We start from the raw sequence: 17,766 nt of genomic DNA on the forward strand, positions 1-17,766 counted from the left end.
TCACGTGGTTCAGCAAAGACACAATGATGGACAATAAATACACATGCAACTCTATGACGCGTGCAGAGTGTCTTGGCATTCAGGTTGAACATTCCTATAGCATTTTTAGGTCAGCCATTTTGGAAGTTCTAGATGGAATGGCTAAACATGTAGACAGCTGGATATTATATGTGAATACAATATGATGACTTAGTCATACTAAGAAATGTACAAATAAATCTCATAGTATATAACATATACTTATCTAAGTGGTACCATGCACAGAAAGGTATACAATAATGTATGTCAAAATTTTGCTTAATGTGCTGGCATCTGCTTGCTTGAGCCTTAAATACGGCTCATACAGCAGCGATGTGTCAAAGAAATATATATAATACCCCTTGAGTAATTGAGCCTGTCATATAAAGTCCTTATACGAGCTGTCAGTGTCATGGATATGTATTCAATTGACTCAACCTGTGAAAAGGAGGGCTCTAGTTGAGATAAGTGCTTGAAATTACACAGGACATTTAGTATCTGTGCAAATATGCTTGTGCAAATAAGCAAATGTGTAAACCACATAAAGTGCATAGTGCCTTAGATATGATATTGGTAAAGTGCATAGTGCATTCAAATTATTACCAGTAAGGTGTCTAGTGCCAGATACATTCTAAAACTCTAACAGCCCTATCAGTAGTTCCACAGTAATTAAAAGTAATCAATGAGTAAAAACCACAATGATACATAAAATTAATGATTATGTGAGTCAACATATCTATCCAAAAGGCCAAAGTTTGATGTTACAACGAACATGTGCTATAACAGTCCATTATTAATGGACTCTGAATGTGTCATAAGATTTAGGAATGGCTTTCTTTCATGTATCACTGTTGGTGTAGAATAGCAATGTAAAGAGTAGGAGTAATGCTTGAGGAGGTAGGCAATTCTGAACGGGGAACGGGAAGGATGGGTGGATAGAGATGGCTTGTAGGTACTGGAGGAGGTGAAAGGAGTGTGGGAGGTCACACATTGGTCTCTAGGGGAGGAGAAGGAGACGCAGGTAAGTAACAGGTAGAAGGTGAAGGAGATGTAGAAAGATTTTCAGTGAAACACACCTTTTTGTTCAGGACAAGAGGTACAGATGGAGCATGGCACTTGGAAGGTGGCCCTCAACAAACAGAAAAGTATCCTTTTTATGAAGTGTACACAATGGAAATAGGTTAAACTGTATGAAAATATCAAATGTGTTAATGATTTGAAATGTAATGTGCATATAAAACCTGTACATTTATTTGGAAAAGCAGCAGAAATGCATGTGCCAGAGATGGTAGGCAGACTTGTGCACACAAATCTAACACATTCATGCGCTCATCCATCACTGCACTTGTTTCAGCATCAAGAAAGGTTAGGGGGGTAGCAGCTATGGTTTGCAGGAATGCCACAGCACAAAGAAGATGGACACAGGGAAAACATGCCAAGAAAGAGACAGCTCATGCAGGCCTGCCAAGAAACACAGCAATCCCAAAGACAAGTTCAGCGTTAATGGAAAAAGGAAAACATCTTGGACATCTCGTGAAGGAAATCACCATCAAATTGTCCTAGAGCACAGAAATTGCCAACTCATCACATGAAGAAATCACACAGCAGCAAGGCCAAGGCACCACGCACAGGAGAAGAGAGAGAGAGTTCATTCAAAGGGGAGTAACATTCTGCCCATTATTTTAGTATGACTTTTTGTCGCCATTTGGTTTCTGCAGGACAAATTAATTCAGCTGAGGGATGTTCTCAGAGGAAGAAGAACAGACATGGCAAGTGCTGGAAAAAGACTATGTTGTTGTCGTTTTTGTTTTGTTCTTGGTCTCTCCCATGTGGTTAAGGAAAAAATGGGACAGGCAATGCTTCAGAGAAATTAGGAGAGCGCTGACATAATGAATGACATTAAGAGTAGAAGTGGAGTGGGTAGTAGGCATGTGAGATGGGAAGTAGATAAGTAAAAGGGAGAAGTGTTAGTAGCAATTACCTAGGCAATGATAGGATGTGATAAAGAAAATCTATATACATTTTGAGAAACTCATCTGTTTCCTCTGTGTTTCAGGTGCAAAGGGACTTTTAACAAAATACCAGAGGGATGCACAGTGAATGACCAATGCACCCGAGCCCACCAACAAAGAAAGAAAGCCTATTGCCAAGAAGAGGGCCTGTGCGGCCAGTCCATTGCTGAGCCCACATTTCAGAAGCTGGGACATAAGAAAAGCCCTCTGATTGTGTGCTACCCAACCCCTATGTCCCCTCATCTTAATGTTGTCCCCATACGTTGACTGCCCTACTACCTAGCAGGTGGACTTGAGGTTCCTGGACATGGAGCAACAAAAGAAAAGAGAAAAAAACATTACAAATGGACTGATGGGCTTTCCTCGTAGTGCTAGAGCCTCACATGCTCCTAGTGGCAAGGGTCACCTGTTGTGCATTAAAAAACAAACCAAAAAAACAAATAATGAATTGTTAGGAAATTCTATCACCCACATTTGCACCCTGTGGAATTGCACAGCTGGAGCACATTGTGTTTAAGATTATTTTGTATTCTGCTGTCTCTACTTCTGCCCCCTCCTAGGAGTAAGAAAATAAACAATGTATTTTGCCTGTATTATGCACCTGAATGAACATGTCCCTAAATATCTGCAGTAATGATCTGACCCCTTATTAGTGTTGTGAAGAAATTAAGCTCGCATTTTAGAGTGGATTTAATTCTATTTATTAACGTTTTAGATAATATTAATATGCGAGTCATGTTTTCTCTTGTCACTAGGGACATGCTTGGGTTTTTCTTTATGGAGTCTTTTGGCTTACTGTTCTACTGCACCTGGTTATCAATGGCTGTTTGTGCCTTTCTGGAACCTTAATTCATCTGGGAGTATGCTTCTTTCGTCTTAGGAACCATTATCTTGTGCCTTTGTTCTGTCTTCCCTATCCTCCCTTATTTCCTCCAACCTTGGCACCTGTTGCCAGCAACCGTCTGAGATCTGCACAAATAACAAATATGTGTTTCTGTAGATTCAGCCTTTTGAGGTTTCCTGAGTCTTAGGGGGCTCATTCTGAGACAGGTTGCAGCTTCCATCTTTTGAAAGATGGGTGCCCAATTACACTCTTGCTTCAATGTCAGCGAGCTATATTCACTTGTCGTTCATGTTACATTCACTTTAAGCATTGATCATGTTAATATTATTCATTTCTTATGAATGCTATATTAGTAGTTTTCATGTCTGAATGCATATATATCCTATTGTACGTGCTCTTCATGTGGAGTGCATGTTTTCTTCCTGTTTAATGTACGCACCTCTGCTATATGTACTTTGTGTATAGTAACAACTACCTGTCACTCTACTAGTCACCTCATCTATCTTATTCATAACAGTAACTTCATGGTTTTAGTTGGTCTCATCGTCCACCTATAGGCTCTTGGGAGGTAGAGCTGTATCAGTTGGTACATTTTCTCACTTGGACAATACGGGAGAGGGGTAGGGACTGGAATCGGTACATCTCATATTCATCCTAGTAGAGGTAGCAGGTATCTCCTGAGCATTCATCTGCCCCATTACAATAGTACCCCAACATGGATATTCAGAAATCGCATTATACTGTATAGTTCAAAAACTCTATTATTGGCAATTCACCTTTGGGGGTTTGTCCCCATGAAGTCAGGTTTGGTCATTTACATCAATTTTAAACCAGTACAGCAGGGGATTTTTGGGTCCAGTCCTTGTATACATTTTCAACTCTGGATGTGATTTGTCACCTGCAATTTGACTCCACTTTGTTACATTTGGGTGATGAGAGTCCGGAGGAAGGGATGCTGCAAGAAGCGATACCAAAGATATTGAGGTACTTAAAACTGTCCACAATTCAGAAAGTCTTCAGCTCCACTCAGATGGTGGAAAATATAGACTTTCCACTATTATAAGACAACCCGTAATTTGCTTAGCTGATGGAGGAATAGATGGTAATGATTTGTTACTATATAACTCTCATGCCTAAGCGCTGTACATAGAACATATTTACACATATTATTATCCCAACCGAAATTTGTACTCATTTATTGACCTTGGTAGGATGAAAGTCTGAGTTGGTCTTACTGGGATTCAACCTGCCACCTGCAGATCACACCTAAATTACAGCAGCATCCACTCCAGCCACCGATCCAAGTAGCAGACGCCTGTTCAAATGATTCAGAGAGAGTGGAATTTAGTTAAATATTTGTAGAGTTCAACATATGTTCATCCACGATGCATATATAATAGTCACACAGATTTTCACGTGACCACGTCAAGAGGGTTATAATGTCAAACCTGTTTCTGTCTAATAATGCAGGCTACAAAAAGCTTATTTAGAATCATTAATACAGATTTTCAAGAGTCTGGAAATAATATTAGGACTAAGAGAGATTCACCAGGCGGTTCCCATCATAAGGTGTCCACTAGCTTTCACTGACCATGACCTTGCACAGAAAAAGTGGTGAAAGGTCTGCGCCACATTGGATATTGCAGCCGGCTATCGGTGCATCACATTGGCACAGGACATTCAGCATTTGTTCAGGGATAATTAGTGCACACATTTCAACCGTGCACTAATTTTAGCAGTGCCACTGACTTCAATTGTGGTAAGACGCACTATTCAAAAATGTTGCTAATGTCGTGCTAGGTGTATGACTTAGTGCTGTTGTGAGGCATGATTTGGGAGTTAGCTCAGCACAGCGTAGTGAAGGCTACTAACAATAAACATTACTAATTACTAATCTGACTTATGACTAACCTTAACAAAATGAATACTAGTGGCTATTAGTAATTAGGCTGGGATTTGATAGGCCATACCCGGCTATAAGATGGGGTACAGGTGCATTCACACTGTGATGTTGGCTTAGAAAATAAATGCACACATTTAAAGTTGTTCTGCAGTCTGATGAATGTGGACCTCAGGGCAATGAGACAGCAGAATGCATTCTTGCAACCACAACATTCCTTTTTTTGTACAGGATGTCAGGATACAAAATGTTGCACATTCACCCTGGCTGGAGAAAGAGAGCTGTTTAAAGGTTAATGTGGGAAAACAGAAAGGGTTTTGGAGAATTACTGTTGTGTTTGCTAAAAGGGGAGGTGTTTTATTGATTGATGACCTCACGCCAGAATATATGAAAATGGGTGGTGAAACCATATGCTTTCTTCATGAAAATATAGGCAGGGGAAGGTGAATAAAGAATAGGTAATAGGCAGGAGAAGGAAGAAAGAAAAGGTTTGGCCAGAGACAGATTGGGTGGAAGAAGAAGGAAGAAAAAAGAAAGAAAATTGAAGGAGTTCAGGGTTGTGTAATACTTACTGGGGGTTAGCTGAGATGAAAGGTCACAAAGAACAAAAAGCCACTCAAACATGGAAAACTGGTTCAGACCTTTGATAAGCTTGTTTCATAAAATGATATGATCATTCACTGGAGGAAGATACAAGGCCATCTGAAAATACCATGTGATGAAAAATGGAGGAATAACAAAGCAGATTGGTTAGCCAAGATTGGGGCAGTGATAGGGGAATTATTTCCTATTGAACACCTGCATGGTGAAGTCTAGCTGGATTCAGTAGTGTGGTCCAAGTCTCCGGGGGGCAAGTGATAAGCCTGTGTCGCAATGTAGTTTTGAACCCCCTGACCAGGACTTGGTAAAGGCACAAAAAGAAGACCCCATTTTAGGTCTGTTCAACAAGCATTTGTAAGATGCCGAGCTAAATCCTTTCACAGAGGAGGACTGCAAACGGATAGAAGAGTTGAGGGTGCTGTCAAAGAACAAAAAAGATAATTCAATTATGAGATGGACTGATGGTTCGGGAATCCATGTCAGATCAAATCCAGTGGGTGGTCCCTTTGTCATTTTGGGGGTTGATGCTACAACATGCACATGCTCTTAATGCAATAACAGTGGGACCCACAGGCTCACAGAAAACATTGAAAATATTGAAACAATATGCTTATTGGCTACACTTGTCCCAAGATGTAGAGTTGTATACTCTGGGATGTTTGGCATGTACAGAGTCAGCGTGCCTTCCCAACACATAGAGCACGACTAATGAAGAGAAGTCTGAGCCTACCATGGTCAGATTTGCAAATAGATTTCATTGGCCCAGTCCAAATATCAGCAAACAGAAACGGATGTATGCTGACAGTTACCTGTCTAATGCCCAAATGGTTGGAGTGCATTCCGGCACCTGACTGAAGTGCCCAAACAGCGGGCACATTGCTAGTGAATCATATTTTCTCTAGATTTGGTTTACAACAAAGAATAGAATAAGAACATGGAAATCATTTTACTAGTTCATTGATGACCAAGATATGGCAGATTTTGTGAAAAGGAAACTGCATATTTCCTATTGCCAATCTTCTTCCGGTGGTGTGCAACGTTGCAATAGATTAATCAATGACATTTTGAAAACATTTGCAGTTGAAGCAGGGTCCAGTTGGGATGTGCAACTCGCTTTGGTACTAATGGCCATTAGGTCAACACCATCAAAATCCATAAGCCTGAGCCCACATGACATTATGACAGGCAGGAAAATGGCTTTGCCAGAACATTCAACGTACAGGATTAATGAACATGTGCTGGTAAATGCATCCACAATATGTAGGTGTGCATGAAAGTATGAATGTAAGTTGTGGCTCTTTAACATATACCTTTCTCTGCTGGCACACCTCATCTCATCCTTCTCTTGCAAATTCCAGTGCTACACCGACGGCACACAACTCTTCTTCAAACTTCCTATTGACACCCTGCACCTTCTTTGATCCCTGACAACCTCTCTGCCATCCAGGCCTGGTGCATTGCTAATGACCTCTGTCTCCATCCCAGCAAAACAGAGATTCTCCCTATTGGGTGTCCTGCTCCATACTTCTTCCCTTCTCTCTGGCCTTCCTCCATGGTACCCCACCTCACCCCTCCTCTGAAGCCAGGAATCTTGGCGTCATCTTTGATTTCTCCCTCACCTCACCCCTCCTCTGAAGCCAGGAATCTTGGCGTCATCTTTGATTTCTCCCTTTCCTTCATCCCTCATATTCAGGATATTGTAAAGAAGTCCCCCTTTCAGCCCTCCCTTCTCAAAGGAACTCTACCCTTCTTCACCTTCCCCCAGAGACTCAATGTTACACATAATCTGGTTCTCTCCAGGCTTGACTATTGCAAAAGCCTCCTTCTTAATCTTCCTTCGTCCACACTGTGACCCCTCCAGCTAACTCAGAATAGGGCAGAAAGACTTATCCTTGGCCTCAAGCCCAGGGACTGTACCTCTCCTGCCCTACAAAGCCTTCACTGGCTACCGGTTTCAGCGATGATTACATTAAAATCCCTCTGTATCATCCACAAGGCTATCTGGGGCCAGGGACCACTATCTTCAACGATCCCTTACCAAATACTCCCTAGCTAGACTCATTCATTCCTCCACCACCAACTCCCTATGTGTTAAGCAGTTTGCTAAACAGAGAGCGGGTGGTCGATCACTGGCTGCGCTGGGGTCCTGCCTGTCGAAAAGCCTGCCTCTCCCTCTGCATCTTGAGCAGAACCTACTTAAGTTCCAAAAAAGCCTCAAGACCTTTCTCTTCTCCTCTTCCTTTTCCTCCTCTCTTCCTTGCTAATCATACTGTAGCCTGACTGATATGCTGGGCCCTTATTCTTATTCTTGGGTCCCTGACCCCCCACATCTGTCATCCCAGCCGCTGTCTTTTACTGCAATTACTTTCTCACCCTTCCCACGGGAGGTTGTACTTATGCTCTTCTCCTACCAGAACCTCTCTCTGAGCACTTCACCATGAGCACCACATCACCTATCCCTTACCCCCCCTGCACCTGCACGCTCTGAACACTCACAAAGCATAGTAGGTTCATCTCCCCTCCCGTTTACCCTCATTATTCACACTTTGAATTCAATTATTTATCTTGTAATCTCATTGTCTACCTCCCCTGCCCCACCCTGTTGCCCTGTGAGCGCATTGAAACCGTTGTTGCTAATTGTATAAGTACCTAACAAGTGATCAATAAATAAATAAGTAAACCTATTTTCTGTGCTTCTCTACGCTGTTTCGACATCACTGGATTAAGTCTTTGGGTGTAAGAATCACAACTCATATAATTCGTCTTTGGTTCTCTGCGAATTTTGTGTGCACCACTGAGCTCATCCTTTAGAGTTTTAGCACCACATCTCCCACAATGTAATTCATTTTTAGTGCCACTGTACTCAGTCTTCAGAGCATGTTAGGTAAGATTTGCACAGAACTTGTAAATCTTCCTGACCTGGGTCAACCCCCAAACTTTTTGCTTTACTAGTGGGATATTTTTCCATAATACCTCAGTGAGTGGGAACCTTTTTATACACTCACATAATCTTTAACTCTTTTTATGAGTATCATTTTTAAGACTTTCCGTAGTGTCTTTTTAAAGTTATGCTCTTTAACAACTTATCGGCAATAAGTACCTGTTTTTGGTGGGTTGCCCTTGGGGCTCCCCTTTTAACTTTCTTGTGCTATCCTTGAGTGAACTACAGTTCCCAAGGGTAGAAAGGATCTTTGGATCCCTTTTACATTTTGTTAAGTGAAACCAGCACACCCCACCTTATGTGGAGTGCTGGGGAGATACAATGTATCCCCTTTGACATTAAACTGTAATAATTCTGTTACAGTGAAAAGCTTACCTTTAATGGCTGGTGGCAGTGATACCTTGTTTTAATTTGGTGCACCTTTACCGCGGGCTGTGTTCACAGCTGCAATAAAGGGACCTAAGTGTGTCAATTTTTACCAAAATGGCCCCTGTCTTCTTTTTTCACCATTTTAGTGTTTCTCGTTGTTTCTTGTTCCTTCCCCCGACATTCAGGGTGGGAAATTCCTTTGTGTGATTTTGGTCTTCGGTGGGAGACCCCTGGACTCCCCGCCCAGTCTCCAGTCTGTCTGTGAGAGCAGGAAGTGAGGGAGGAGTCCAAAACTCCCCAGCCCTTTGTCTTACGCCTTGCTTGAATGGGGACAAATCCCAATGGGGGCTGGCTGTCCTGATTGGACAACCAGACCGCCCCTTCTTGTAAAATGCGGGGAGAGAATGCAGAGGTTGTGTTGCAATTCCTGATAAACACTGCGAACCTGGAAGCTGAAGTAATGTCGACCACTGGAACTTAAACCGAAGAGGATGACAAAAGAAAAGCTGCAGAAACGATTTCCAGCAGCCGGAGAGTCTGCTGTGTAACTGGAGCCTGCTGTAGCCCTTCCTTCCAATCGACCTGGGGACAACGAAAAAGATGACCCTGACCCAGAGCCTTGTGAGACCCACTAGACTCAAGAAGTCCTGCATTTTCGGCCATCCCACTCGTTGCTGCAACCTTGCGTTGTTGCAATACACCAATACCCTGGGACCTCAAGCCATCATGCGGTGCACGGTCTTCCGAATTCTGAATCTCGCTGAATCTTCGTGGGCATCCTGGTGGATCTCCAGAGACACGAAAAAGTCCCCTCTCCTCACCAGAGTGCTGGACCTTTAAAACTACGAGAATTCAACCGCGATTTTCTGTCTTCTTCTGTGCTCCTTGAAAAGGCGCCAAATCCTCAGAACCGCATTCAGCCATGAGGGAAACCTTGCCTAGAGCCTTCTTCATCGATCCCTGCTGCAAAGTCCCTTCCGAGGACTTGTTTTCAGTCTCCACGACAAGGAATCCATTGACCGGGTATTTGGCTGCAGACCCTGAAGTTCTCCTGCTGCAAAATATTCTTCAATGCTGAGGTACTGTGTTGTCTTGGGTATGTACTTGCATTAAGCCTGTTACGATTTCTGTGTAGCTGTGTGGTGTTTTCTGTGATGGGGAGGCCTCTTATCCAGTGCACCCAGTCCCACTGACAGAATCCTGCTGGGGTGTCTTCTGCGAAGCCCCTGGATCCTCTTCTAACTCTAAAGTGAAGTACTCACCTGTTTGCCCAGTTTTCCTAAGGAACTCTGCTACTGAAGAACCTATTCTGACACTGCCTGTTGGTCACTAGTCCTAGGGACCCCCCCTTCTGCCACTGAGAACACTCATGCTCCAAGAATAAGGGAAAGACTGTCAAGGGATTGGGACTTCTGCCTAGAAAAGAAAATAAGTGTTTAAAAGTTACTTACTTGTAAAGAGTTGGTTGGTAACTGTATACGAGTGAACAGTTACAAAAGTTCTACTGATCTTGAATGTGTGATGCACTATTCTTAAGATCTTGAATGTGCGATGCACTATTCTTAAAAGTATGGTTAACATCTTTTCTTCCTTAGCCACTGTTTTGCCAGTCTAATAGAAAGTAGATGTGAAGGTATTTTACTGTCCTGTGATTAGTTTGAGCCTCTTCCCAAAAGTAAAGTGCTGGTATCACCAGATTAGTCCTTTGAGGATAATTGTATGAGTGTCCCACAACTGGGTCTTGCTGCTAGCCTGTCCTTAATAAGTCTGTATTAGGTTGTTGCCTACCTAGAATAACTTTGAGTCATTCAGTAAAGTGTGACATTGGGTTTTACTTTCTCCTTCAAAGTTTTTGCTGATAAATACAGCTCCAAAGTAGTCATACGTGATTTTATTAACTGCAAAACCACCTACGTGGTGTACGCCATCATTTGTACTTGGGGCAAGCTCTACGTGGGTAGTACCATTCGCCAGCTAAGAGTCGGTATAAGGGAACACTTGACTAGTCTCAGGATGTGCAATCCTAAATCTCCCCTAGCCGTACATTGGCAACTTGAACACCAGTTGGATCACATTTCTGATCTGCGTTTTATTGGATTAATGAAAGCGCAACGGGGGAAAAGGGACGGCAACCTCCAACTCAAACTATGACAAATGGAAGCCAAACTTATTTGTCTGTTACGTTGTACAACTCGAGGTCTCAATTCTGATCATGAAATGTATGTATTCCTGTAACATATGGGTTCATTGACATATGACCTCGGTGTCGTTTCATTGCAATTTCAGTTAACACTATCACATGTTGTTTTCTTAATATGGTTATTGTTATAGCAGGGACTTGGTGGGCCCACACTGGGGTCCTCCCATTCATGCGTGCAGGCACCAGCACCCTTTCCATTGGATTACTGTGTCTACTTTATATGTTTATTACAGGCATCATTCCATGTTTTCCATTTACTGTTGATTAATTATTTTGATTGAGGGATTTCACGACCTCTTGTGACTTTCCATTAGGGACATGACATCACATGTCGCTCTAATAGCGTCCATTTGACAGATCTATAGTTGAGGTTCAATTTTGAGATTCTTGTTTCATTGCTGTCCGGCTCTGTTTTAATTTCTATTTATTTAATTCTAGCATTTCATCTTGAGTTTCTCTTTTTGAGATTTCCTCACCTTATTTGGGTTACTTTTCGGGGCTACACTTGTAGTGGACCCCTCTGCATGGCATTTTTACTGTATCCTGCTGTGATTTTGCAATTGCTACTTCTGTCACGCAATCTTGCATTATCCCCCTTTTTTTTCCATTATGGCATTGCCTTGAGCATTTATTGGATGCTGTTGACTACTTACATTATTCTCAAAGCGTGACCCGCACTGATCAGAACACGCGCATATGTTCATTTTACTGATTTCTGGCATCCGACATTAACTTGCACTCACAGAGCTTTAGTTTACTTATCTACGTCATCCACGCAACATAATTTACCAGCGACGCCGCCTACATCACTTCAGTGACGTATACGGCAGCCTTAAACACTCTCAACGCCACCCCGAGATGCTGCTGGGATTTCCGCTCTGTATAGTGATTCTACTCGATTGTACGAGTAAGTATCTTTTTCCCTTTTGAGTACTACTGTTGCTGAGCAAACGTGTCAAAAGCCTCCAGCATCATTCTCTGTTGCTACCAACTTTTAGGTTATATATTCGATCCGGCCATCACAGCGTTATCTTGTCTGCTCGTGCAATCTGCACGGCGTCCTTTGATTCATTGACTATTGTGATCTCACGACCTTCCATTAGGTATGTGCTTCTCTGATTTCCATTCGATTTGTTGCTACCTCAGTTTATGTGATTTCTGACGGTCCTGGTTCTTTTAATAGGAGGTTCACAAGATTCTAAACAACCAAAGTTGTGCCTGGTAAGGTACTACAGCATATTGCTTTCACATAATTGTCATTCACCTGCTCTGGGTGTGTCATTTCTCACCCGCTGGGTACTCACGTTGGTCCACTTGTCCCATTTATTGGTTATATTACTTTTGTTTTGATATATTTTCTATTTAGCTCCTTGGTGTGCTTGATTATTTTTCCTGGTAGTGGTGTCCACCAATAATTTTCCCAAAGGTAGCTGGTTCTTGGATGGCATTTGTGGCAACTCCGGTGTTAGCGGCCCATATCAGGCTCCCAGTGCACCAGTATGGTGTACTTGTATGAAGCTTACAACTATTATATTTTTTGAACTTACATTACACACAACGCAATGTATTATCATTTATTGTGATTTCTGTTTATTTTGTTTCTAATATTATCTCAACCTCCTTCGCAACCTCTGGTATTCCCAACAAACCTGACACGTGGTATGCAATGTATCTTCAAACTTGAATTTTGTTGCATTTAATCATTTCTTAATATTTTTTGTCAATATGTATTTATGTGATACACTTCAATCTTTATGCTTACTGTGGACATTTCTGTCTTAACTTTCTTTTGATAATTCCCCCTTTTCAAAATTGTCTTACTCTATAATTTATGACATTTAATTGAACATTATAATTTGTTTACTTTTATAACTTCAACAAACCATGTTTGGGTTTGTGCATATTATTTTACTCAAACCACTCAGCCTTGAGGACGACCTGTGTGTCGAAACATGTGTCGGCTGTTCGTGACTCAATTAAAGCATCTAACTAATATTGTTGTGCCTTAGTGTATTGGTGTTTAGTGCACTTCCACCCCATCTCCCAACCACTGATATTTAAGATATGTTTGATCATTGGTGGGAGAAGAAGTGCGCCATAGTTCTTGAGACTTCGGAAGTAGGCACTACGTTTTGTGTTCCCTCCTTATTCCCTACACTATGGCCTTCTTCCTTGGGCTCTCCGCCTGTTCCTTCTTCTGAAGCCAGAATCCTTAGAGTCATCTTCAACTCCACTCTCTCCTTCCTCCCTCACACTCAGGACATTGCCAAGAAGTCCCACTTTCTGCTCTTCCTTCTAAAAGGAATTCTCCCGTTTCTCACTTTCCCACAGAGGCTCAATGTTACCCGAGCCCTGGTTCTCTCCAGGTGTGACAATTGCAATAGCCTCACATTTTGGAAGTGCATAGAAGTGCAGTTAGCAGTACCTGCAGGAGAGCTGAGCTGTCAAGATCCTCCCAGGTCTGGTCAGCACCTAAAATATTGGACTTTGTAATTATAGCCTGTAGCGCATGTCTTACTTACTTATAAGATTTTCATTCTGTTTTTAATTCTGTAGGTTTTTTTCTTGACGAGATATTTACATTGCGGTTAAGCCCCGCGCCCTGACCCCTGCCTCCGGAATTCCACTTCAAAAGGAGCTGCGCGAACGCATTTGTGCGCTCGCATTTTGGAAGAGCATGGAAGTGCAGTTAGTAGTTGGCAGGTTGGCCGTGGCAGTGGACTTGACCACCTGCCTTCCCTTAACCTGCACTAGAGTCAAAGAAAAATATCCTGTTTAAATCATTAGAGCAAATTTTCTCTGTTCAGGTATTACGCTTCTGTCCTTGTATCAACAGCACCGGTACAGATAGAAAGGTCTGAATCTTGTTATTGATAATTATCGGAAACTGCCTGAATTTGAATTACACATTTTTCTGTGGGCGTGTGTGTGTGTGTGTACGATAATATTGAGCAGACTTCCTTTTAAGCACCAAAACTAGTAGGAAGTAAGAATTTAGGTTTTATCGCATACTTCGATCGCAGTGTGTGCTTCTCCAGGTGTTGTCTGTTGTCCTGTTTCAGTGTATATTTGTTGTTTTCCCCATGAGATTCGGTCAAAATGTCACGGCCAGATGAGGAGGTATTCATAGAGAGGGGGGATAGTATTTTTAGGGTGTGTGAGTTAATGACATTGTTAGTCACAGTGGGGGGTAATGAAGATATTAGGCCTGCGCAGCACTGTGGCCGAACATGCATGCCTAAGTTATCACTAGAGCTACATCGACGTCAAATAGTACAATTTTCCAAAAATAAAAAAGTTACATCAGTAGATGAGGAGAAAGCTGGGGTGCTTGGGTTCAAAACTTATAAGTGATGTGATTTTTACAACTTAAAGGGCTGAGTCAGTTGAAACAAAGGACCTGCTCTATATTGCTCTGATAGATGTGACAGTTGAACCTAAACTGACAATATATGGCAAAAGAGATGAGCAAAGGAGAGGACAGTGGAACAGGGACTGTGATTTACCCATAATATCAAATAATGTTTATCGGATTAAATGCTGGCTCAAGCAAAAAATACTTAAATTTAGTCAGGATATTCACATGGTTCAATTATCTACTAAGACTAATGGCAGCCCGTTTATTAGTTATAGAAGTCTCTGCAGTAGTAACCCAAAGTACATTGAAGCCTTTCTGGAGTCCTGGATGATAAGACTGTACCTATTACTTAAATGTAATCACTGCACAGTGCTCGAAATTGAGGGTGCAAAAAGAGGTATACCCCGGGTAGAACGGTACTGTCGCTTATATGGTGAATGTGTAATTGAATCACTTGAACATATCCTGACTAAATGTGAGAGTCTTAATTTAATCAGAGCGAATTGTATGAAATCTATGCTTTGGCAAACTTTTATGCAAGGAAATTACCTGAATCTTATATGTTTTATGGTGACATTTTATAGGAAGTGTATAGAGATATTTGAGCTGCTATGAAATATGGCAAACTTTTATGGAAGAAAATGACATGAATCTTCAGATTCTATGGTGACATTTTATAGGAAGTGTGTAGAGATATTTGAGCTTTTATGAATAATGGTTTTAATTTGTTTTAGGATATTACATAATAGTCTTAATATTGTGATACAGATCATGTTTTATGTCTTTTATAAATGTGTTTTATGTTGTATATACAAAGCCTAATCGCTGTATGTATATTAATAAATCGATGAATAAATAAATAGTCTCCTCCTGAGTCTACATTCTTCCACCCTGAGTCCCCGCCAACTAATCCAGAATATGGCAGCAAGACATCCTTGGCCTTAAGCCCAGGACCGCATCTCTCCTGCACTTCACTGGCTCCCGTTTGCTGCATGCATTAAATTCAAATCTCTCTGCATCATCCACAAAGCTGCCTGGGCCTGGGGCCCTCACTATCTTTAACTTTATCTTACTAAATACTCTCCCTCTAGACCACTACATTCCTCTGGCACCAATTCTCTGTGTGTAAAGCGTTTTGATAAACAGAGGGCAGGTGGTCAATCGCTTTCCTCAGCTGGCTCCCTCCTATGGAACATCCTCCTCCTGCCTCTGTGCCTTGAGCAGTACTTTCCTAAATTCTGAAAACTTCTCAAGAATGTCCTCTTTACATCCTCCTTCCCTTCTGCTCTCCTCTGCTTATCCCACAGTTGCTGTGATTGGAGTCTGGGGCCCATATGCATCCTCGGGGCCCCTGACCTCTGACACCCAATCGACCCAGCTCCTGGCTACCCTCAGCACTTTCCTTGGCTCACCCTCTGTCCTGGAGGTTCTCACTTACTCCCAACGTGGCCCCAGGCCGTGTAGCAAACAACACAAGCACTTCATTTTGGCTCAGCTATGAGCTCGGACTCGACAGCACTGACGCCCGTTGCCCTCTTCCTTGCTGCACTTCCACGTTCTGAATACTCACAAGACATAGTAGGTTCATCCTTTCTTCCTTTTCCCTCAACTGCTCCTATTAAATATTGTGTTGTAATGTATTTCATTCCCTTGTTCCCTTCCCTCACCCTGTGAGCACTTTCAAACAGTATGTTACTTGCTGAATAAGTGCCTAACAAGCAAACAATAAATAAATAAATAAATACATAAATAATTCTTACCTGATTGCACCTGATCTGTGAGCAACTTCCACCTCTTTCTTGTTCATCAAGACCAGGATAACATTATTCTTCCGTGATTTCCCCTTGATCCACTGGCAAATGCCACTTCTTTCCCCTGCGCAAAGATCAGCATAATATTATTCTTCCCTGATTGTCCTTTGATCAGTGAGTAATTGCCCACCTCTTTTCTGTGCACAAAGACCTGGATAAAGTTATTCTTTAGTGGTAAAACATTAATCTGTTAGCCACTGCTTACGCCTTTGCCTGTTCTTAAAGACCAGGACAACATCATTCTTTCATGATTGACCTTTGTTCTGTGAGCAATTGCCCACCCCTTTCTTTTGTATAAACACCTGGATAATGTTTTCCTTCCCTAATTGTCCCTTCATCTGTGAGCAATCACCCACCTCTTTCACATTAATTAAGACCATGATACTCATCTTAATTAAGACCATGATACTATTATTCTCACCTGATTGCCCCTTGATATGGGAGCAATTGCCTACCTCTTCCCTGTGCACAAAGACAAGGATAATATTATAATTCCCTGACTCCACCTTGGTCTGTGAGAAATGACCCTCCTCTTTCTTGTGCATAAAGACGATGATAATATTATTCTTCCCTGTTGCCCTTTGATCTGTGAACATTTGCCATCTCTTTCCTGTGCATCAAGACCATGATAAGATTCGTCTCCCCTGACTCCCCCTCTGTCTGTGAGCAATTGCCAACCTCATCCCTGTGCCTAAAGACCAGGATAATAATATTCTTCCCCAACTGCCCCTTGATCTGAGAGCAATTGCCCATGTCTTTCTTGCACATAAAGACCAAGATAATATTATTCTACCATGAATGCATTCTGATCTGTGAGCAATTGCCCACCTCTTTCCTGTGCATAAAGACCATGATCATATTATTCTTCCCTATATTGCCCTTGATCTGTGAGCAACTGCCAACTCTTTGCCGTGCGCAAAGACAGCATAAAATATTTTCTTTCCTATATTGCCCTCGATCTGTGAGCAATTGCCCACCTCTTTCTATTGTATAAAGACCAGGATAATATTATTGTAGCCTGTAGCCTGACTGCACCTTGATCTATGAGCAATTTCCTGTGTGCCCTTTTGATCTTTCTGATCAGCCATTTCTTTATGGAATGGAAAAGGCATGTGTAGAGTGCATGTCCGAAGAGCCAAGCAAAACAATGCATCTGGGCGCCGTTGGTATTTAATGAAGTACAGTCAGCAGTAGTGAACCAGATAACTGAAAAAGGTGGGTTTTAGGCTTCTTCCTAAACACCTCCAGTGATTCCATTCTCATTAATTCACATGGAAGGTTGTTCCAAAGCTGTAGGGCCTTGCATGAGAAACATCTGTTCCCATAGCTAACTGATTTAGAGGATGGAACCACGAGTAGGCACCCTTCTCAGCGGTCCACCTGGTGGATAAAGAACAATTTTAGCTGAAAGGTAGGCAGGTGCCAAACCATTAATACGTTTAAAAATAAGACACAGGATCTTGAACAAAATTTGCTGCTGTACAGGGAGCCAATGAATACTCCTGCAAATCTGTGAAATGGATGCCCTCCTTGGCAGTGAGAAGATGAGTCTCACTGCAGAATTTTGAGCACCCTGCAATTGCTGAAACTGGTACTTGGGAATACCCAGGAGAAGGGAGTTACAGTAGTCGAGCCTCAGTTAACTGAGCACCAATCTTTGTCCAGAATAAGAGACATGAGAGGTTTCAGCAGTTTAAATTGATTGTAAACTGT

The 17,766-nt window shown here is 42.0% G+C and overlaps 1 protein-coding gene across 1 annotated transcript in view; it reads left to right on the forward strand.

The window, feature by feature from the left end:
• LOC138520910 (cytochrome P450 2A5-like) overlaps window positions 1-2,623 on the forward strand; it is a 327,470-nt gene extending 324,847 nt beyond the window's left edge. The window contains exon 9 of the mRNA XM_069633338.1: window positions 2,075-2,623. Coding sequence (XP_069489439.1) covers window positions 2,075-2,118 — 44 coding nt within the window. The 3' untranslated portion in view covers window positions 2,119-2,623. The remainder of the gene's footprint in view (window positions 1-2,074) is intronic.
• Window positions 2,624-17,766: the final 15,143 nt, after the last annotated feature.

Source organism: Ambystoma mexicanum, chromosome 13 (genome assembly GCF_040938575.1).
Source record: "Ambystoma mexicanum isolate Mex_15411 chromosome 13, UKY_AmexF1_1, whole genome shotgun sequence".
Lineage (NCBI taxonomy): Eukaryota > Metazoa > Chordata > Amphibia > Caudata > Ambystomatidae > Ambystoma > Ambystoma mexicanum.